General features: G+C 47.6%; 1 protein-coding gene across 15 annotated transcripts in view; it reads left to right on the top strand.

Annotated features, from left to right (window-relative positions):
* The window catches only part of LOC128335599 (connector enhancer of kinase suppressor of ras 2-like), a 443,349-nt gene that overhangs the window by 21,971 nt on the left and 397,903 nt on the right, over positions 1-23,475 (top strand). For 2 of the 15 annotated variants that reach the window (XM_053274161.1, XM_053274158.1), the window contains exon 1: positions 3,340-3,920. The exons of 7 other annotated variants lie outside the window; for them this stretch is intronic. In XM_053274161.1, coding sequence (XP_053130136.1) covers positions 3,854-3,920 — 67 coding nt within the window. In that variant the 5' untranslated portion in view covers positions 3,340-3,853. Of the gene's footprint in view, positions 1-3,339; positions 3,921-23,475 lie in introns of those variants that run through there. 6 more of the 15 variants (XM_053274155.1, XM_053274151.1, XM_053274160.1 and 3 more) reach the window with 3 other exon arrangements.

Genomic DNA, 23,475 nt, shown 5'->3' with positions numbered 1-23,475 from the left:
CAGATTGGCATAGGAACATACCAACATAGGGAGCTGCCATATATTGTCAGACCATTGGCCCATCTAGCTCAGTATTGTCTACACAGACTGGCAGCAGCTTCTCCAATGCTCCAGACAGGAATCTCTCTCAGCCCTTTCTTGGAGAAGCCAGGGAGGGAACTTGGAACCTTCTGCTCTTCCCAGAGCGGCTCCATCCCCTGAGGAGAATATCTTGCAGTGCTCACACTTCTAGTCTCCCACTCACATGCAACCAGGGTGGATCCTGTTTAGCTAAGGGGACAAATCATGCTTGCTACCACAAGACCAGCTTCTAAAGGCATGTGGGCTTTGGGGATGGGGTTGTAGCTCAGTGGTAGAGCATCTGCTTTGCATGCAGAAGGTCCCATGTTCAACCCCTGTGACCTCCAGGCAGGGCTGGAAAGACTTTTGCCTGAAACTCTGAAGATCCTCTGCCAGTCAGAGAAGATGAGGAGGCAATTTACACGGTTGCCCTGGGTGGGCAGGGAGGACATGGGGGAAAGGCTGCCTTCACCTTACTTCCCCCCACAGATGACCATGCAGATCCTCCTTGGTGCACCTCTCACATGCCCACACAGGCAGCCCTGCTCCATATAGCTCCGTGAAGCACGGAACAGGGTGGAGAGATCTGGGGCCAGAACTTGTTGTTCCGGCTTCCAGGAATCCCTCAGTGCAATGTGCAGTATGTGTGTTGCATCGGGGACTCCCCCCTCAGATGGGCGCTCCATGTGTCTGTCTCTATGACTTGGGCTGCACAGAGCCCAAAGGATCACATGACATCTGGGTCAGCCCAGGCAGGATTAGGCTGGCTGTGAGGTAGGTTAGGTTGAGAGATAAGTGCCTGGCCCAGTCACCCAGTGAGTTTCATGGCTGAGTGGGGGTTTGAACTCAGGCCTCTGGGGGGCCTAGTACAGCACTCTTACCATGACACAACATTGGCTTAGTTTAGTTTATTTACAGTCAATGACCAAACAAAACAGCTCCTGAACAATAATAACACATTGACAAAACTAAATTAATTAATTACTTTATTAATTAATTAAAATCCAACTTGTGAGCAGGGGCATATCTATGCTGGGGCAGGTAGGGCACATGCCCTGGGCACCACCTGAAGGGGGGGCACCATTTTTTATTTTCTATTTTTAAAATTTAAATGGCCACCGAAAACAAAATGACCACTGCGTATGCTCAAATGGCCTCTGTGAGGCCCTACGCCATGCCAGGCCTCACAGAGACCATTAGAGCATGCATGGTGGCCATTTTGTTTTCAGCAGCCATTTTTTTTTAAAAAAAAATTTTAAATGGCCACTGCACATGTTCAAATGGTCCCTGCGAGGCCCTAGAGGCCAGTGGGGGGGACCTTTGCAGACCCCCCACAGCCTTTAGGAAGCCCCTCGAAGGGGCTACAGTTAAAAAAAATCTTTTAAAATTTAATATAATATAAATCACTGTACACATATTCAGTTTGGCACTATGTACAGAGAACCAGGGTTTGTGAATACTGAGCTGAAGCTTATGAGCTAGGACTGTATTCATTTGCTCTTACTTTGCTTCTTGTGATGTGAGTTAAATGTGATGTCTTAATAATATGGCTATTAATGTTGAGTTTGTCTTTGAATCAGTGTGAAATCCTTAGTATTAAGGCCCACTGGGAGTTTCTTGCTCTCTTTCTCTCATTTTAACTGTCTTTCTGAAATACTAGAATATATTCTAAGCAGTGACACAGTTTACTCTGTATATCCTTTAATTATTTTCAGAGTATCTGGGAAAAGTCAAATTCTCCATTTATTTTTAAACTTATGTAATAGTGATGTTACAATGCATAGTAGAGAATTAGACAGGCACTTCTGTTTAGTTTTCCAAGTACACCTCCACATAGTATTTGGGTATTTAATGAGCCCTAGCATACTGCAATTTGTAGTTTTCCAGCATTTTTTGGTCTGGCTACGTCCACTGCTAAATAGTTTTTGAAATATTAAAAGATTAATAAGCTTTACTTGTATTTTTCAGCTGATATTATGGTAAAGTTATCTGAAAGAGGGGGGTCAGATGCTTGGACAGGGGGAGCAATTTCAGTGCTTGCCCTAGGCGCTATTTCCCCTAGATATGTCTCTGCTTGCGAGCATCAGCACAGCACAAAAATGTGGGAACCCCTTCTGAGATATTTTGCTAATGTTATCAATGTTCTTTTAACTTCCCTCAGACGTCCTATGGATGTGTTGCCTGAGGAGGACCTCCCAAAAATGTACCTGAATTGTTGCTGTAGGTTAAATTCATTGACAATTTAGAGAGGCACGATCCTGCTCCAAGAGATGGTGCTAACCTCAGAGAAATTTGCTCAGCTGCCCTCAGAATTCCTAGAGACGTTTTGTGCCAGCAGCAGGTGACATTTGGCAGCAGATCTCTGTGCTACTGATTTTATGCTATATCACCCAACCGTGGAAGGAGGAAACTGGAATCTGGAATCTGGACATGCTGGGAGGAGAGGGAGGGAGTGGGGATATGGGAGGCTTCTGTGCAAGAAGCTGATATTCCAGAGGCAGGCAGGAAGTGGTGGTCCATTGCTCCTCTCCCCCACTTTCACTTCCCCTGAAAGAGACTGTCCTGCGGCTTCACATCTTGGACAGTGAAAGATCCCAGAGCATGACTGGCTCAGCCCTATGACAGAGGACAAATGCTCTTTGATGCTCTGGAGATCCCCCCAGGATGCTCTCCTTTGCAATAAGCAATCCATCCAGGACGGACATAATGCTTTGAATGCGATGATCACTCTCCCCCCCCCTCCTCTTTAAAGTACCAAAAGTTTAGCATCAGCACTGTTGCAAAATATGGCCAGCCCGGTGGGTTTCAGAAGGAATTGAGCACCGGTGGTTAGTTAGCAATGCTCCTTAGGCGAGTGGCATTACAAGCCATGGCCAATGGCAGTGAAGTAGAGGCTTGGGGAGGCTCTGCCTCTCCTTTGCCATAAACGAGGCGGGCAAACGCAACGAGGAAGGGCACCGGGGTCTGAGCACAGCCCGGAGAGGGCAAGGAAGACCCCGCTCCGCGACGCGCAAGTTCTGTTGCCAGCCTTGGTACGGCTCCCTCTCCCGTGTTTGACATTCTGAATTACATGATTATAGATTCTGGTGACATCCTGCATTGTGAATATGGAGACGCTCAGCATTTTTGCCAGCTGCCAAACGCGATCGCGCTTTCTTTTAATTCGTCGGTGACAGTCAGCATCTTTGCCACTCGGCCGAGACAATCTGCTATCAAGTTCCAGTTAGCAATATTGTTGGTGGTGTTTTTTTTCCGCGGGGGGGGCCCGCGTTATTTTCTTCTCCTCTGCCCCCGCTCTCCCCTCTCGTCCGTCATCCCAGTGCCAGCCAGATCTTGGAGGCTGGGATAGCAGGAGAGGAGCAGGCTGAAGTGTGTGCGCTGTAATTTCGTATTTGTGCCAGCCTAAATAAGTAGATCATTGGGTGTAGAGGAGGCTGCCCTTTTTTTTTTTTTTTTGGTAAGTAAGTAGAGACATACTGCACCATTTCCTGATTCAGTGAGCTCTGGAGGGTTGCTGGCTGTGTGCAGCAGGGGAGGTGCTAGGGCTGATCAAGCTGTGTAATTTTATACATTACTGAATCAGTGCAAGGAAAACCTGGAGGGACAAAGCATCAGCTCATCTTTGGACTGCATTGTGGAATCCTCCCGCTTTCTCCTCCAGCCATGCTCTGAGAGACTGGATCGTTCCCCTCGCACACCCCCCACCCCCATTGCTCCCCACTCCTCTCCTCTCTCTCTCTCTCTTTCATCCCCCCACCCCGCCGCTTTCTGGTGTGAATGATAAAGTGGTCTGATGATGGCCCTCGTAATGGAACCTATTAGCAAGTGGACGCCCAAACAAGTAGTGGATTGGATGAAAGGTAAGAGCCATTCTGGCTGGCGATGGGGCTCGCTGCTTTCCCTTTCCCCCTTGCAGCCTGCGTGTTTTGGGCATGGTGCATCCCCCCCTGCTCCTTGCGATGTGGCTGTGCATAGCGCGGAGTTCTCTCACTTGGCGGGGCGGGCGGAGGGTGGTGGTGGCGGTGTCCATATGCTGTCTCATACAAGCGAGTTGAATGGAGGAGCTGGTTAATTGGGCACTCCGGGTTAACGTGCCGCTGGCATCTCTGGCCGGGAGCTCGTGCTTCCGCAGGCACAGACCCTGGCTGCACTACAGAGCGCGTTTATGCCTTCAGAAGACCCCGTGGAGGGATTGCACGGTGCAAGGATCTCCTGCGTTGGTCCTGCTGAGCTCTGACGGCGGGCTCCGAACAGGGGACTTGGTGCAGTCCGCTGGGCGCAGCACTGGGATGTCTGGTTTGGGAGGGTGGCGAAGGTGGTGGCAGGATGGCCCCCTGCCTCCTTGGGCCACATGCGGGCTGCTGGGAGCCAGGCACCCTGTTCCCTCCTGGCTTTCCCTGGGTTCCATACCATGCATACATTAATCCCCCAGCACCGTGGACAGTGCAGCCTTGGCCATATATGGAGAGCGCAAGGAGGAAACAGGAAGGAACGCCTGTCTGAGAACAACCTTGCCGGGGAAACTCTTTAGGAGAACTTGTCAGGAATGATGGATTCTCCCCCCGCCACCCCCACCCGCCGCCGCACCGTACGTTGTAGTGCTACAGACAGGCTAGAGCTGGGAAAGGTTTTCCTCCTGGATTCCTCCAGCTCGTGGTGCCAACAGGCATAACTGGGGTGGGGGTGGGAGGGAGCTAAATTCTTTTTCCGGGGGGCGGAAGCGGGTGGAAACCTCTAAATATCTGTAGAGTAATATCTTCACATTGTGAAGAAAGCTTGGCCTGGGGCGGTGGGTGTGTGTGAGAGCAAGCCCCCCACTCTCTGCAAAAAAAAAGGTCCTTGCATTCGAAAGAAATCTGGTGCAACATATGTTGGTGATATATGCAGGGACGCAAATAAATCCATTCTAAGCGTGTGTATGTGTGTATATACACGTGCATAAAATGACTTCATATTCTTGTAATGTTTGAAAGGCCATCATCACCTTTTCTTTTTCATTTTTTTTAAAAAAAGAATGCTTGTTACTTAGCCCAGGAGGAGGGTATGCTTTGTATGAAATTGAAAGAGAGAGAGAGAGGACAGCAGGAAAGTTGCTACTATTATGCTGTTGATCCCCCAAAGTGTCTCCACATGCACATATGTGTTATTCAGTGTATGCCAATACATGACCCGAGTCATAGTCCCAAAATGGTTTGTAGTGCTTATCATAAGAACAGCCCTGCTGGATCAGGCCCAAGGCCTATCTAGTCCAGCATCCTGCTTCACACAGTGGCCCACCAGGTGCCTCTGAGAAGCCCACAGGCAAGAGCTGAGGGCATGCCCTCTCTCCTATTGTTACTTCCCTGCAACTGGTATTTAGAGGCATCTTGCTTCTGAGGCTGGAGATGGCCTATGGCCCTCAGCCACTGATAGACTTGTCCTCCATGAATTTATCTAGACCCCTCTTAAAGCCATCCAGGCTGTTGGCTGTCACCACATCTTGTGGCAGATAATTCCATTGGTTGATTATGCATTGTGTGAAAAAGTACTTCCTTTTGTCGGTCCTAAATTTCTTGGCAATCACTTTCATGGGATGACCCCTGATTCTAGTATTATGCGAGTGGGGGGGGGGAATTCTCTATACCAACTTTCTCCACACCACGCATGACGCTATAGACCTCTATAAAAGATATCTCCCCTCAATCATCATTTTTCTAAACTAAAAAGCCCCAGGTGTTGTAGCCTTGCCTCATAAGGAAGGTGCACTAGTCCCCTGATTACCTTGGTTGCCCTCTTCTGCACCTTTTGCAGTTATCTGAGCACTATGTGATGGTATATATGGTGCACTGTTTTTAAGATTCCTAAAATAACCCCCACTCCTTCCTTACACACCATACCCTACTATCCATTCATGCAATAGTTTGTGTAAGTGTTATTGTCAGCACAGCTGTGTATATTATACACCCAAACTCTCCACATACACTATGACATTGGCTGGTAACTTTGAAAGAATCCACAGAGCTGGTTTATCAAATAACCATCAGTTGAGGTTAGTTGAAGATCTCCTTAGTATGATTAAAAATAATTATTCCAGACTGGCTCAGCTAAGGAGGGTCTTGATATTCCTCGATGTATACGACGACCCACAGATCTAGTGATACTTTTGGAAGGTGGATGTTGATGCCTTAGAGAGGAAGGAGTGTCCTGGGAATTCATATTCATATTGCCAGAGAGGGTTTTAATTTTGGTGTGTATTGTCGGGGGGGGGGGGGCAGGTGGAGAGAAAACATTTTCGTTATCCAAGCGTTGCAATAGAGAGGCACAATGCAGCGGGCATTTTTAACAGGAAAAACAGTGTTTAGTTCTGGATTCAGAATAAGGCTTGGCATCCTGGTTCTTGTTAGCTTCACATCCTAGCTGGGCACTAAATATCCACCACTGGTAGAATGAACAGCTTCATCCCTCTCCCAGATGGGCAAACAGTTCTTGGAACAACACATCAAGATCTTGCTTGTCTCCTTTTAAGCAGCTGCAGCAGTTATAAGGCAAGCTAGACATTGGAGTGGCACAATCTCTCTGTGAGAAGGCAGGTCAAGCTGAATACTTATAAACTGAGTGGGTGAGGATTAAAAGCGCTGCATTGGAAGATGCTGAACCCTTCCCCCCACTGGGCTTTCACCCCTAAACTTCCAGTTGGAATCCCACCAGGAGAAAAATGACTGAGGGGTGGGAGCTTCATGAGGAGAAGGGGGTGAGGGTAGGGCTCAGTCTAGCAACTCATTGCTTTATAAGAATTCAGCAGTGACCCAGTTCTAATGCATGGATTTGCTGCTGTAACACTGAGCTTGGCTCTGAGTCCCTCAGTTGGACATGGTGCACATGTGAGTATAGAACCTGCGTGCATCTGTCTTGTAACAGCCCATCTTCCTCGTCCTGACATAGCAAATGCCAAGGGACTCCTTGCAGTGTTACAGGTTGTCCTTTCAAAACTAAATGTTGCGAGACAGACAGGAATGTGTGTGGCAGCAAGAGGTTTCCTTCCGTGGGGGGCTTCCTGAGTGCCCACCGGCCTGCACACTTCACTGAAAACCATTTTAGAGCTGCATCTGCAATAAAGGATTCGGTATCCCCTTAGCTCTGTAACAGAATAGATATTACAGCATGAACTACACACAACCAACCAGAAAAAGTTCATTACATGTCATATTGTAGCCAAAATGTAGTGCGATATGACTTGGGGGCTTGTCCAAATTAAGGCTAAGCCAAAATGGCTTGTTGTTTCTGCACTCTTTGTAGAAATTGCCCTCAGTGGCATAATCTATAGCCAGAATTGATTGATTGTGTTGACCCACATGGCTTTATTTACTGCTGTCTGGTGGTGGCCTGCTAACCTCTGCTAACTGGGCAAAGAGGCGCCTTTTTAAAATGCTGACTTGCTTACAATTTAGCAAGGGGGGAGCATCTATTCCTATTCAGCCCAACATAACATCCTTTCTTGTGGCTGTTGCTGGTGTGTGTGTGTGTGTGTTTTATGATGTGAGCCCTTTTGGGACAGGGAAGCATCTTCTCACTTATTTTGCAACCTAAACTGCTTTCAGAACTTTTATGTTGCAAAAATGGAATATAAGTATTCCATAGGACTTTTCAAGCTTGGGTCTCCAGATGTCATTGGATTACAGCTCTCATCATCTGCCGGCTACAGTTACCTTTGGGGGTGAGGCGAGTTGTAGTCCAATGACATCTGGGGACCCAAGGTTGAGAACCCCTGTTCTAAATGATAAGCAATGTCATCATGTCAGATCGATGTAGCAGTCTGTTTGCAAGATGCTCCCAGACTGGGTGGCATCACCAATGGGATTAATTAAGGAAGGAAAGGAGCATCAGCATCCAGGGGAATCAACTGAAAATATTTGTTGAAAATATTTGTAGAGTCTAAGCCGGCAATGAGGGAGGCTCGGTTGTCGTGCACGCGTGACAGGGCCTTCTCTGTTGCTGCCCCCAGACTCTGGAATGTTCTCCCAATGGTTATTCGCTCCTCAGTCTCCATCACAGCTTTTAGAAAGCATGTTAAATCTTGGCTTTTTACCCAGGCTTTTATATGATTGTCTCTGCTGTGGCTCTTTGTACTTTGTATTGTTTATATGCTTGTGTTTTAAATTTTTAAATCAGATTTGTTTTATATTTTTAGCTTAATATTTTAATTGTGTCATTTTTACAATCTTGTTTTTAAATTTTGCTGTAAAGTGCCTTGGGATTGTTTTAATGAGAGGCGGTATATAAATTTAACAATAAATAAACAGATAAATAAATAGATAGATAGATAAATAAATAAATAAAATAAGCCTTGACCAGAAAAAGTGTCTAGTCAGCCCACCAAAACTGCTTAACCTTAAAATAGAATAGCCCGGGGTGGCCCTTCCATTAAGCAGGGTGGGGCAGATGCTTCAGGCGTCAGTATTAGGAGGAATGCAGAGGATGGCAAATGATGGACATATCCACTCTGAAATGAGGGACATCAAATTGTCCTTTGCCCCAGGCAGCGAAATGTCTTGGGCTGCCCCTAATGCAGACCAAATCCAAATGTTTACATTTATTTTGGGGGTAATTGCGATAGTGTCCCAATAAACATTTTGGGTTGATTTTGTAGTCCTTGAGGCTTAGATCTGACACTGAGTTTGCACAAGGGCTGTAATTCATTTTTAATTTCCAAGCAACTCTGGAACATGGGTGACTACATTTGAGTGCTTTAAGATATTCCCTTTAGGGGATGGGGCCATAGCTCAGAAGAAGAGCATCTGCATGCTTGCATGCAGGTAGAGCTCTCTAGGTAGAGCTGGAAGAGACACCTGCCTGAAACCTTGGAGAAGCTGCTGCCAGTCAGTATACTGAGCCAGATTGACCAATGGTCTGACTAAGTATAAGGCAGCTTCCTATGTTCCTAGAATGGCCTTTCACTGAGGAAGCCTTATGGAACTCAGAATTAGCTTGGACTATGAGAATATTCCAACCTTATATTTCCTTGTAAGGTCAAAATCCATCCTTTCACTCTTCTTGTTGTGGAAATCCAGCTAAATCCTGATCTGGTGAGTGGTTCAAGGCTTGAAAAATTCCAAGTCTGAAGAAGTTAAGATTTGCAAACTTGAGCTGGAATGGACTAAGACATCAGCAAAGGCTGAACCAATCATAAGTCTGACGTTAACAAGATGACTGAAGATATGGCCAAAATATTATTGGACTCCACCTTTGCGTGGGCTAAAGGTAAAGTGTGCCATTGAGTCTATGTTGACTCCTGGCGACCACAGAGCCCTGTGGTCTCAGACCACAGAGCCCTTTGGTAGAATACAAGAGGGGTTTACCATTGCCATCTCTCGTGCAGTATGAGATGATGCCTTTCAGCATCTTCCTATATTGCTGCTGCCTGATATAGCCAGGGTCTAATCCAGGGCAGGGGAAGAATGTTTGTGGCAAAAGTTAAAAGACCATTGGTGGTTGTCACATTCATTAATCTCATGCTGTTGGCCTCAGGGGTGGAGCCACCATTGGGTGAACAGGTTCAAAGAACCCGGGCCGCCACCGATCAGGGGCTACAAGTGCGGCCCCAGACATGCCCCCCACGGCTGATGCCAGTTGCAGGAGGCATTATTTTGGGGCCGTGTGGCCCCGTTTGGAGCCAAAATCAGCCCGTTCTGCATTAGTGGTGCAGCTGAAGTGACTCTTTCTGCCTTAAAGGCAGGGAGTGCTGCTCCTAGTCTCACTGCCAATGCAGCAGGACTGATAGATCTCCCTCCCAAATGGGGCTGTGTGGCCCCATTTAGAAGAGAGCTCAGACCACGCTGCATTGGCAGCGCGGCCGGAACAGCTCTCCCTGTCTTTAATGCAGGGAGAATTGCTCTGGCCCATGCTGCCCAATGCAATGCAGGCTGCCCTTCCTTCCAAATGGGGCTGCACAGCCCCATATGGGACGGAGACCACATCCCCCACATCGAGGGTGGGGCCAGGTGGCCACGGTGGCTGCCGCCGCACACAGACTGCCGCCAGCATCCCTATGCTGTTGGTTGTCCTCTGGAACAAATCTCAGAGCTGAGGGCAGGCAGTTATCATGGAGACAGGTGGGACACACTGAAGATGCTGGCTGACAAGCAAGCTGGAACCAGGAATCTGGCAATGCAGATGGAGGACTGGGATGGGGGGATCTTCCCCAGAAACAAATTGCCCAGACTGAAGGAAGGTGACAGACTTGCAAATCTTTATATCCCTCAGCACGGAAGGAGAGCTGGTCGTGTAGTCACATGAATTGCCCATTTGCTAAGTGGGTTCTTTCCTGGTTTGCATTTGAATGGGTGGCTACATGTGAGCTCTGTAAGTTATTACCCTTAGGGGATGGGGCTGTAGCTCAGTGGTAGAGCATTTGCTTGGCATACAGAAAGTCCCAGGTTCACCCTCTGGTATCTCCAGATAGGGATGCAAAAGACCCCTCCCGGAAACCACCTTGGAGAACTGCTGCCAGTCAGAGTAGTCAGTGCAGTCATCACTTGCCAACTGCAAGGGTTCTGTTCGTGGTTGGCGAATTCACAGTAGATGAGCCATTGAAACCAATGGCAAACAGGAGGTTAGGGGAATCACAGTCGTGGAAATACCAAAAATAAGGCAAACAATAGATAGAATCACCCCCTGACCCCCCAAAATCACCTCCTGACCTCTGGAAATGTCCCCCTGATCCCCAACTGCCTGAAAATCACCCCTTGACCCCAGAAATTACTGCCTGACCCCCGGAAATTACCACCTGACCTCAGAAATTCCCCCACCAAAACCACCCAATTAAAAAAACCCTCACCAAGTCATGGATACTCAGGTCGCGGTTGGTGAGGGCGATCATGATTTCCCAGTCATGGATACTCAAAGCTGCGATTGGGAAAACCGTGAGTGGCGAGGGACAACTGTACTGAGCTAGATGGACCAATGGGCTGACTCAATATAAGGCAGCTTCCTATGTAGCATCTCCTGACTTCTCAGGCCAGAAGGATTATAGGATGCTGTAGCAAACTCCTGGCTGGAGCAGCTTGTAGTTCCTTCTGATCAGCAGTCCTGGTGGGGTAGGAAGCCAGCAACTGATCCATAGGGCTTCTGATTTAAACCCCATGGCATCTGATTGAATGTTCTTGCTAACTGCCTTCCTATTTGCAGCCCTGGGTGGAAGCAGCAAAAGTGGCACCTGGTATTTATCCTGGATCCTTTCTTAGGAACAACCTAATAGTATACTAACCAGACAGTAATAGTCTGTCTGGTTTTCACATTGCAGATATCCTGTGAAGGCTGTGAGAAATCTTGAGAAATTGATTTTTTTTTTAAAGGCCTCTACAAGTCTTGGCACTGAGGATCCTGGGTAGCTTTGTATGACTGAATTTGTCATTGTATACACACAACAAGCAAAATTATAGGAGGATTTCAGCATGGAAGCAACAATGGCTTACAAGGGGAAAAATAGATCTGTAATAGAGATGGATGTTTAGGGTTCCAAAGACAAAAATGCAGCCATCTTCATTCGTCTTTATTTCAACTTATCGAAGGGTGCTCGGCTTTCCTTTCCACTTTCTTTATGATTGTCACAAACTTCTTCCTTATTCCATTAGAATTGAAATATATCTTTGGGCTAACAAAATAATTTGCAGTGGTGCACTTCATCATTGTTTAGCTGATGCGTTTATTTAGTATCACATTAGGTATACCTATATGCTTTGTGTGTCAAACCGTATTCAAGATGGTATGCTTAACTCTCCCTTCATTGAATGGTGGGTTGCCTTTAATAGCCATAGGAATTCATCAGTTCAAATGACATGCAGAACCATGATTAAGTCTTGGTTCTGAATGACATTTCTAAGCCCCAGTTCAATCTGAGTTTTATATTCTGTCTTGTTCGTAAACAATGGTTAGAATACATCGGCATACAGGATAACCACAATTATAGCTGTCTGAGTTTGTAACTGCAAGACACCCAAACACACGAAACCACCCAAACACACAAAACCAAAGCTAACTGCAGTTTGCCTCACCAAACTCCAATTGGAACCTTTGTTTATCTTTAAGTTTTGCCACTGACAACTGAGGTTTTGTCATTGAAGCGTTACACCCAAATGCTGACTCAGCTATAACTGCAGTTTCATGCCTATTCCAAACTCCAATCATAGAGGCGGCAGGGATGAACTTGGTGGCTAGGAAGTAGGCAGGGGCTCCCCTCTCTTTCAACTGGAGTTTGGCTGGCCACGGTTTAGTAAACAAAGCGATCCTCACAATTGCTGCAGGAGACTACTGCCTTCTGCGGGGAAGAAGCCTGAAAGGGCTTACCTCTCTGCAGACGATCACTGCCTCCCCTCTGGGCGGCTGGATCGGCCACCCACATGGCTGCCGGCTCCGTCACAGAGCTGGCGGGGGGCTGCAGGGATCAGGGGCCGTGCGGCCCCCGGAAGTTCCAGGATGTCCTGTGCGAGCATGGGGGCCATCCTGGAGAGACCCCTGGCAACCTCCTGGCTGGGGGTCTACTCATGTGTCACCACACGACGTGGCAACAGACGAGCAATGAAATGTAGTTAAAGGAGTGCTCGCTCCATGGATGGATGGATGAATAATAAACTTGCTGCTGGAAGAGGCAGGCCAAGTCACCCTCCCTGAGCAGCAGGCTATAAAACCCAGAAGTCCACTGAGATTCACCCTATGGAGCAACTTCCTCCTTTGTTGTGATATCTAGCTCTGAATTCTGCTGATCAGCTCTGACCATGGTCCTGATGCCCTGGGAGCTGTCCAAAGCCTGGTTTTTGTCTTGGAAGAGACAGGGGCAGTGCCTGGAGCAGGACAGAGTGAGATATTGAGCTAGAGCTAGAGTCTGTCATCAGCTAGGACAGAAGCCAAAGCTTCAACTCAAAGGGGGCTGAAATAGGCATGGCAAGCAGAAAGGTGAGCAGGCAAGCAAGACCAGAATCTGGCTATAGACCTGATCAGGATGCATTTATAGCCAGGCCACCTTTGGAAGAACCAATAAGGCTACTTGTGGGTGGAGCCATAGTTAGACTAGGGACAACAATACTACCCCCTTCTTCCAACCTGAAATTGCTCACCACAAGGGGGCATCATTGTATTGACCACAAGGCTCCTGATATGAGTCCTGGCTGATCCTGAAAAGTAGGAATAGGGGATGGCTATTTCCAAGTTTTTCTGGTTAAGAGTTTCCATGCAGGGCACCTGGTAGCCAGCAGGAAATGAAATGCTAATCTAGTTCTTGTGTCACTGAATAGTGGAAACTTCACAAAGAAAACAAGATATGTTCCATAGCTGATCTATTGTATTTCCATCTGTTTGGTAGTAGTGATGTGAATTCAGAGCATGTGGCAATGAATGCCAGGTGGCAGAGTGTACTTTGATGTTTTCTCTTGATGACTTACAGCTTGGGGGACTACCCTTGTTGTTTTAGCTTAGAGTAACAGCAAACACCACACTTTACTCTGTCACTCTACGAAGCATAGCAGATAAAAATGCCTGTTTTTCCAGGCGCTGCATTTCCATACTGAAAAGCCACCCATTTTCTTACATTTTATTAATGTAATTACTTATTAATGTGCTTCTGAATTCCTATGCCTGGGTGTGTGTTTGCCACCAAAGTAGTACCTGAAACCGCGCAGAGCACAAGAAATTAAATTCACACTTTAAAAAAGCTTAAACTATAAACAAAAACCCAATAATTTGTAACTAATAGTGGAATATAAAATGTATAACCACAAAGGTGTGTGCACTTGGCTGTTACTGACAAATCCATTTAGTTCTGCTTTGAAAATAATTATTTCATGTATTAAATTGCAATATTTCTAGACCACCTTTCAACAAAAATCATCACAAGGCTGTTTGTGAATGTTTTATAAACAAATAAAAGTATCAGATAAACCCAATGAAAACAATATAAAACAATAATTAATTAATTAATTAATTAATTAATTAATTAATTAAAATCAGCACCATAAAATCAATAGTAAAAACCTCCAGCTAATTTCCAAGACCTAGGGCAATAAGCAAATTATTCAGCTTCCTCCACAAAGAAAGTAGGGAACAACACATATGGGATCATTGCGGGAGTACAAACCGTAATTCCGGTGACAATACAAAAAAGGCCCTGCTCCTTGTAGATGGCAGTCTTACCTCCTTAGAGGATAGGTCCTGGGGCAGGACTTGTTATCTATCTTAAAACTTTGCACCTATCAGCTTTTTTTGCAGACTAGGCTTGGGCCAAACTCTAGTATGACAACTTAGATCTATTATTTCATCTGTGTGGAGGCAACCGAGTTCACCAGCTGTCCTTATAGAAATGGGGAGAATAACACCAAGTCCTTCTTTCTACTCCATGAGGCCAGTAGATGTGAAGCATGTATTGGTGGAGGCTTGGTGCCTTTCTTCTGAACCACTGCAGAGTCTGTTACATGCCCCATAGGAGTCTTCCCACAAATCCACTGGGGTTAATCCAATAATCATCATCCAGAATTTTGAGGATATTAGTGGCACCCTGACTATTATCAGTGTGTGACCTGGTTCACACAATCATTTGAATCTAGGTTTAATGTGGGTTACTAACATTAGTGTGCTTGTGTGGACCTATGCCCAGGCATGAATCTGATTCATCTTGGTCCGTAAACCACCTTGGCATGGGTTCACACAATCATGCGAATGTCATCAATCCACATTAAACCTAGATTCAAGCAGTTGTGTGAACCAGGCCAATGTTTAATTTAGGAGTGTTGGTAGTTAAATGACATATAAAAGTCTTGTTTCATTCATTTAAAAAACCCAGCCATGGCATTTCTTTCTGAATGAGGCAGCCAGCTTTGTCTTCCTTTGGATACATTTATTCATAGCCGAGAGATGTCATGTGTGGGTAAATTAAAGGTTCTGTGTGTGGCAACCTAGCGTTTCCCATAAAACAGCAGCAGCAACAAAATTAGTTGTGGTCCTCAGGAGCCTGGCAGGTGATTAAACAGCCGGGGTTGTAAATATATAAGATCAGTCCCTTCCTAAATGCACCTTTTTAGTAATCGCTTCACATGGAGTCATTTATTCAAAGTCCTGCTGATTGATAGCAGTTTGCCTGCCAAAGCTCTGGAGGTTCTGATGATAATGAATGTTCAGAAGTGAGTGCAGGTTTCACAAATGGAGACCCATTCCCCCCTGCCCCACCCTGCATCCCTTGTTCTCAGCAAGGCTGCAGTCATGAGCCCAAACGCAAGGATGTTCAGTTGGTAAATTGATTAAGCATGCTGCATTGATCCTGTGCAGAATAATTGCATGTTCTCAGTAGAAGGGTTTTCCTTAGTTTGTAATCCCTGGATTCAAGATGGTTCATTAAAAAAAAGGCGGAAGGAGGGGCCGGGAGCAAGGCTGCTGATGACGTGAGCAGGCTTGTTAACATTCACATCACGCCGGGTTCTGGCAAACCCCTGTTCAGCCTCTCTCTCTTTTTGCCTCCCATTAAGTCACTACCTGCTTTGTAGCTGTGTGTCATAAAAAGGGAGTCTCCCTCGCTTGCAGAGAGCAATGCAGAAAACATTCGAGCACCATGGAACACCAAGGCAATTTTACCACCTACTAGACAAGGAGCTGGGCACAGTTCTGTTGTCTGCTTCTTTGGTATTTCCTCTTTTCAAATATAGTCTGCCACTTTTGCTCTCTGAGGGCATATCCATCCATACAAGAGCCCTCCGCTGGTTTAACCGGCATTCCTTCTTCTCAGGGAAACCTGGGAATTGTGGGGGTTTGTCAGGAAGCAATAAGAAATTCTAACAGGTCTCAGCTTTTTGCCAAATTGTACTTCTCAGGACTCACTGGAAGTAGGCATGACAGCAGAACTGGTATAAAACTGTGTTTGTATGCAGAGAGGGCTGAGATCACCATCTGAAATGAGGCGGTGCTTACTCTTATCAGTTCGCCAGAGAGAGTCACTCTTTAATTTGCATGAAAGCCCTCATCTGTTTTTACAGTGAAAAGGTTATGCAGGAATGAGACTCAGCCAAGGAGCCTCATTGGATCTGAAAGCCAAAATATACCTGACATGTGGCCCTCCCTGCCCAGTGATTTGCCTGTCTGAACATATTTTCTATGTTTTCCACATGTATATCCAAAGGGCTGGGACAAGCCATTAGAGCAGCTGTTCTCACAATAGTTATTAGGGTAGGAGGAGACACATCCCACCCACAGTTAGGAGTGGTGACTGTTCCCATTTTGTTATTATCTGCAAGCAAAAAGTAAGGGAGGAGGGGGAGGAAATGGCAGTCTGCTGAGGAGCAGCTGGGTAGGAAGGGTTTTTGTCCTGCCTCATTAAAGAGCTGGGTTCAACTGTTGGGTAGGACGAAACCCTCAAATCTAACTACTGCTTATCAGACAGTAGGGCTATTCTGACGATCTGCAAAAATCGGGCTAGGAGAGCCTAGCTCAATTTTTGCAGATTGTCAGAACCACCGGGCTTGGCTGAGAGCCCGGTGGTTCTAGAGTGGGTAACCCACTCAAAAACCCCTGCCCCCAAACCACGTTTGCGGAGCGAGTGCTCAGCAAACCTGGTTTTCAAAATCGTGAGTAGCCGCAGTGCGGCTTCATGCCGTGCCTACTCATGAGTTGACTCCCGGAGGGGAGGCGAAAAGCCGCCTCCCAACTTACTGGGGCTTCCGGGGGCCGCACGGCCCCTAGCTCCCCAGCCCCCGCCGGCTCTGTCACGGAGCTGGCAATTGTGTGGGTGGCTGATTTGGCCGCCCAGGGCTCCCTCCCCACTCGTGAGCGGGGAGGGTGGGCTTAGCCCTCTCTTCCCACTCACTGCCCCAAACCGGGTCCCATGGATCATGAGACCTGGTCCAAAGAGGCTATTCACATGACTCTAGAAAATTGGGCTAGCCGCCGCTAGCCCAATTTCCTACAACCATGTGAACCACTGGGCTCGGCTGCAAGCCTGGTGGTTCCTGAGCAGGTAACCTGCTCAAGTAGCCCGCCCCTTAAACCTGGTTTGTGGAGCGAGCACTTCACAAACTTGGTTTTTGGAATTGTGAGTAGCCGTGGTGCGTCTCTGTGCCACAGCTACTCATGAGGAGACCCCAGACCGGGAGGCTTAAACGCAGCCTCCCAGCTCGAGGGTCTCTCCAGACTGGAGCTTCTGGTTGCCGTGTGGCCCCCAAACTCCCCAGCCCCCACCAGCTCCGTCACAGAGTCAGCAGTTGTGTGGGCGGCCGATCCGGCCGCCCAGGCAGGGCTTCCTGATCGTCTGCAGGGAGAGTGGGCTTAGACCGCTCTCCCCGCAAACTCAGACAAAGCGGGTCTCACTGATCATGAGACCCGCCTCAATGAGACGTTGCCCACACTGCTGCTGGCTCTGTCACGGAGCTGGTGGGGGCTGCAGGGATCAGGGGCCGGAGAGACCCCCCAAGTCCAACTCTTGTGTTGCTGCCCACCGCAGCGACACACACACACACACAAACAAGGTTAATGGAGCAATCGCCTCGTTAACCTCATTTAAGGGGAGGGGGATTTAGCGTGGCTAGCTGCCAGCAGCTGCTTGGCTCCAGTTGCAGCACATGATGGCCCAAAAGTGGGCTGGGCTCCCTTAGCCTGCTTTTGGGTGATCATGGGAATAGCGTCATTGAAGCTATTCTGACGATCACTGAAAACCGGTCTAGGGGAGCCCAACCTGGTTTCAGTGATCGTTGAAACCACCGGGCTCGCAGGTGAGCCCGGTGGTTCCACAGCGGCTAGCCCGCCTAAAATCCCCTATCCCTAAATGAGGATAACAGAGCCAGCGCTCTGTTAACCTCATCCTTTTGATCGTGTGTCAGCAGCCACGGCTGACGCACTCGGGCTGGGGGGGGGGGGAGAGGGGAGGGGGACCCCAGGATGGCACCACACGTTCATGCGGTGCCTTCCTGGGGTTTGGGGGGCTGGGGCACCATGCAGCAATGCTCCCCTTCTCCCAACTCCTGGAACCCCCTGACGGAGCCATGGCTGGGTGTGAATCACCTCAATGAGGTCATCCACACAATCAAAAGCAGTGTTCTACCCGGGTATGGGAGCTGTGTGTGCTCCTAATTTTTGGTTGAGTGGAAGCAAGGTAAGAGGGAGACCAGGGTAGAAGTGATTGTGTGGAAGTAAGGTAGGAGGAACAGCTACTCAGGTTTTCCTCCTACCTTGCTTCCACACAACCAAAAACTGGGAGCACAGATAGCTCCTAAACCCAGGTAGAGCACAATTTATGATTGTGTGAATGACCTCAGTCACTTCTGCCCCTCCTCCCTTGCTCTTTACTCGCTAACAATAACAAAACAAGAATGCACACAGCTTCAAAACTTGGATAGAACATCCCCCTACCCAATTAGGGTCATGCAAATCACCCTGTTGTTTTGTCTGAAGCAGGAAATGTGAACAGCCACTTCACTTGCCTCTAAAATGTAATATCAACTGATGGACAATTGCCGCTCTTTAATGGTGTCCAAAATCTGTAGCCTGAGGCAGCCTGCCTACAAGTTACTAATATAGTAGGGCATGGTATGCCCTGCCTAATGTTTTATAGCTGGAGTCTATCTGGAGTCTATCTTTTATAGCTGGAGTCTATCTTTCCAAAAGCCACTGACTGTGATGCAGTGTAGCATGTTGGCATGGGCCTAGCATCAGGCCTCCCTCAGGCTCAGACCCTGATGAGGTCTCTTTGGGGGAGGAAGAGGAACACACCCCACCCCTGCACTAGGGAGGACCTCCAGGAACCATAGCCCCTGAAACCCACTTCAGTCCAGGAACGGGGGGGGGGTGGTGGTGGGTGGGATACAGAAGGGGGATTATAGGAGTTGTAGTCCAACAACATCTGGGGACCCAAGGTTGGGAACACCTGTTACAGATCATCTTGGAGCAGACATGACTTGATGTCCTGCACAGAGCATTGATAGTCTTTTGCTAGGTTTTCTGTTGACAATGTTGTTTCTCTTCTATCCTTCCTTCCACGGCATATTACAGGGATGGAGAGGCAGTCTTGCGATAGCGGGCATCAGTTGTCCCCTTTGGGTCAGCCCTGGGTTGCATTTGGATGGGTGGCGACGTATGAGCACTATTATTCTTAGGGGATGGGTCCATATCCAGTGGTAGGGCATCCACTTTGCATGCAGGAGGTTCCAGGTTCAGTCCCTGGCATCATCTCCAAGAAGGGCTGGGAAAGAGTCCTGCCTGAAACCTCCTGCATGCAAGAGTCAGCCGCTGCCAGTCAGTGTGGTCAATACTGAGCTAGATGCGAAGTGAGCAAAGAGGCACCTTTTAAAAGCTGCATGCAAATCCATCCCCAGCACAGCATTCTGCCAGTGGCTGTTGCTGATGTTTATCTTGTGTTTCTTTTTAAGATTGTGAGCCCTTTGGGGATAGGGAGCCATATTATTTATTTACTTACATCTATGTAAACTGTTTTGGGAACTTTTGTTGAAAAGTGGTATATAAAATATTCATCGTATTTGTATTCACCCTAGATGGACCAATAGCTTGACTCGTGTAAGGCAGCTTCCTCTATTCCTATGTTTAAACTGCTCTTCCCAAATCAGTGACTGAGTCATAACCAATACTGTACCTTACTGTCGTGCATATTACAGGTGGGAGAATGTTTTGATAGCATTAAGACAGGCATAGACAGAGCAGCTTTCAGCATCTTCATGCAATACCTGAGTTATTTTTAGACCTCGTTATTTTTGCAGCAGGGTTTTAGGAGAGTCTGAGTCTCAGAGGAGGAGGTGGAACCAAAAGTGGGGGCTTTTACAGATGAATAGTAGTTGCTTGAGTTGAAAGCTAGTCTCAGAAAACATGTTCTTCAAAAGCATTACCTTCTGCATAATATTTGTAGCTATATTTGCTCCAGGCAGGGTAAACGTGCCTTAACATGAGGGCCGTTGCTGGCATCCCACAGGGAGATGGCATCAGTACTGGGAATCAATGCAGGGAGAATCATCAGTGAACTAATAGGTCTGCCATGTGCAGAATAAGATTATTGTTCCATTTAGCCTAGTATTGACTACCATGACTGGCAGTGGCTTTCCAGAGTCTCAAGCAGAGAAGACCCTTTCCCAGCTCTGCTACCCGAAGTCCTTTGAAGAGAGACGGCAGAAATCTGGGACTTCCTGCATACAAAACATGGCCTGCACAAATAAAGGATTTTGTGTTATTCCTACAAGCACATTATGATATTAGTTCTGGGCTACTGTTCTGTTCCAAGTGCTGCTGCATTCTCATGTGATAAGAGCCAGAGGTTGCCCAGGCCTTGGACAGCTCCCAGGGCAACAGGTCAGGACCATGGTCATTGCTAATCACAAGAATTCAGACAATGGCCTCATTCGTACATAACGCGGAACAAAGGGTCTAATGGATCTACAGTTCTGTTCCCCCCGCCTCCCCCGCCCCCTGCTCACCTTGGGATGAGACGGAGAGGAACCAACTGCAGAGATGATGGGTAACTGGCTGTGTGGGCTTCCTCCTGGCATGAAGGACTGCCCAAACAGCTAATCACAGCCAGAAAGAGGTAGGAGCTTCCTCCCTCAACTCTGGTTACAGTGAGTTCATCCTCCAGTTATGCATTCGCATGTAATACTGGAGGCTGGAAACCTCGCGTATGAACAGCAACACTCACTACAACCCGAGGTTTCAGATTGGAGTTTGGCAAGGGAAACCTCAGGTTGCTTTTCTGACGGGACCAGGGTTTCATGCATTTGCACGTACAGGTTTGTCAACCCCAGGATCCATCACTTCTGGTTTCCCATTACATGCAAATGCAGCCTTTTTATCACAGCAAAAGAGGAAGTTGCTCCAGCGCAAACTGCTGGGTTTCATAGCCTATTGATCAGGTTGGATGCTCTTTCCAGGATCAACCTTTTGTCTTTAAGAGGGCCTTTCCTGATTTTTCATGCACTTGCTCCAACAATATTGGTGGCTTCCATCATGTCTGGGAGATCCTTGGAAGATTCCTCTTAACTAGAGAACATTGGCAGGGCGTTGGCAAGGCCATATCCTTTGGCCTTGGTGAAGGTTCTTCCGGTTTATCTGTTGTGGGTGTTATTCTCAGTGGTATGGAGTTACCAGTTGCCTGGGTAAGTGGTGCTTCTCAATTCGACTCTTCTCCTAGACTCTCCACTTCATCTCTTACTCAGGGAGCTCCCAGGTTCAGGTGAGGAGAGCTGGTCTTGTGGTAGTGAGCATGAATTGTCCCCTTTGCTAAACAGGGTCTGCTTGGGTTTTCATTTGGAAGAGAGACTATACATGAGCATTGTAAGATATCCCCCCTTAAAGGATGGGGGCTATAGCTCAGTTGGAATGGCATGTAGAAGGTCCCAGGTGTCAGAGACCCCCTGGCTGATCCAGATGGACTAACACACCAGGAGACCAAAGAACTCTCAGTGGATGAGGGCTGTGGGAGCGGACTTTGAACCTGCCTTGATGCCAATCCCCGAGGAAGTCCTTCTTCCAGGACCCCCACAGATCCTTCAGACCCTATCCTACCCAGTTTCACTGAGCCCCTCAGAAGTACCCCTGGAGGAGGTACTCACCGCTCTCAGCTCCAGCCAGCCCCCTCCCCCACCGGATCTTCCCAGCCACATGCCAGTTGCTGATTTCCCCAGGACATCCTGAGTCCCTGACCATCCCCAGGACTTGCCAGGAAACCGGTTTGGCATCCCCAACTCACCGTTGTAACCAAGCTCATGAAGCCCTTCACCAGTGCTGTAAAAATGCTCTCCTAGCTGCCAGGAACCAAAATCCTGGAAGGTCTCCTCGAGAAGAGGAATACCAGTAGGACTCCTCAGGAGTAAACTTTGTTTGCCACTCCAGGAAAGAGGTGTGGCCCTTTTCAAAGATACAAGACACTTCCTCTTCCTGGTCAATTGCTGGCTACAACTGTTTGCCTAGGACTTGTTTCTAGGACCCCCTACTAACTGAGCAAAGACACACCTTTTAAAGTGGTGATTCTCTTATATTTAGCAGGGGGAGAGCAAATGGCCCTATCCAACTCCAGCACAGCATCCCTCCAGTGGCTGTTGCTGGAATCTGCCTTATGTTTATTTTTAGACTGTGAGCCTTTTCAGGACAGAGAACCATCTTATTTATGTATTATTTATTTTTCTATGTAAACTGCTCTGAGAACTTTGGTTGAAGAGAGGTATATAAATATTCGTAGCAGTGGTGGTGGTAGTAGTTTCCTGAGTGCTCTTGTTGGCTCCACTCTGGAATCCTCCCAGTTTCTGCTTTGCCTGTTCGCCTCCTTCTGCCTGTTTCAGCCGCATCCTTGCTGTGCTCACTTGCTTCTGTGCAGTGAACCTGGCCTCTATGCCTTGGCTACCACAGATCTAACACTGGAATGGTGGTGCTAGTGGAGGTCCTCCCTGCATTGCCCTGCCTCAACCCCAGACCAGTCACCTGATAAGCCTTATGAGACTGGCACATGACACCAGGTTCACTCCCTGGCAATATCTGCAGGTAGGGATGGGAAAGACTCCTACCTGAAACCTTGGACAGTTGCTGCCAGTCAGTGTAGATAATATTTAGTTAGATGGGCTAATTATACCAGGCCTCACCCTCATAGCCTCTCAGGTGGAGGCTATGGCCTGGAGTGCCTTCTATCAGTTTTGGCTGAATCACCAGCTGTGTCCATTCCTTGAAGAGAATGATCTCAAAACAGTGGTGCATCAGCTGGTAACCTCCAGGCTTGATTATTACAATGCACTCTATGTGGGGCTGCCTTTGTACATAGAGTGAAAACTTCTGTTAATCCAAAAAGCGGCAGCCAGATTGGTCTCTAGGGTAACCCGGAGAGACCATATTTTGCTGTCAAACAGTTGCACTAGCTGCCAATATGTTTCTGGGCAAAATACAAAGTGCTGGTTATTACCTTCAAAGCCTTGAATGGCTTAGTTTAGAGAAGACCACCTTCTGTATGCCCCCCACTGCATGTTAAGGTCATCTGGGGAGGTCTGTCTCCAGTTACCACCACTTGTTGAGGCTCTCCACATGAACAGTGTGGAGAGCCTACAAGGGTTCTGCCGGAAGTCCGCTCTCCCCACAGATGATCGGGCAGCTAGCCCTGGTTTCACCTGGTCATGGGAATAGCCTCAAAGTTGGCCTTCAGGAGAGTCCTTAAAACCTATTTGTTTGGTCTGGCCTTCCAAGGTTTTAAAATTGTTCTTAAAAGTTTTAACTGTTTTTAAATGGCTTTAAACTGTTTTAAAGGGGCTGAGGGAAAGTCCCAGTGGCCTTTGGTTGGGGATTATGCGAGCTGAAGTCCAAACATCTCTGGGAACCCAACGTTGAGAATCCCTGGTCTAGACCAGTGGTTCCCAGCATGGGTACCTCCAGATATTACTGAACTACAACTCTCATCATCCCCAGCTACAATTTATTGTGGCTAGAATGCTG

Source organism: Hemicordylus capensis, chromosome 11, assembly GCF_027244095.1.
Source record: "Hemicordylus capensis ecotype Gifberg chromosome 11, rHemCap1.1.pri, whole genome shotgun sequence".
Classification (NCBI taxonomy): domain Eukaryota; kingdom Metazoa; phylum Chordata; class Lepidosauria; order Squamata; family Cordylidae; genus Hemicordylus; species Hemicordylus capensis.
Note: the sequence above shows the minus strand (reverse complement) of the source record. Positions and strands in the feature narration are given on the sequence as shown.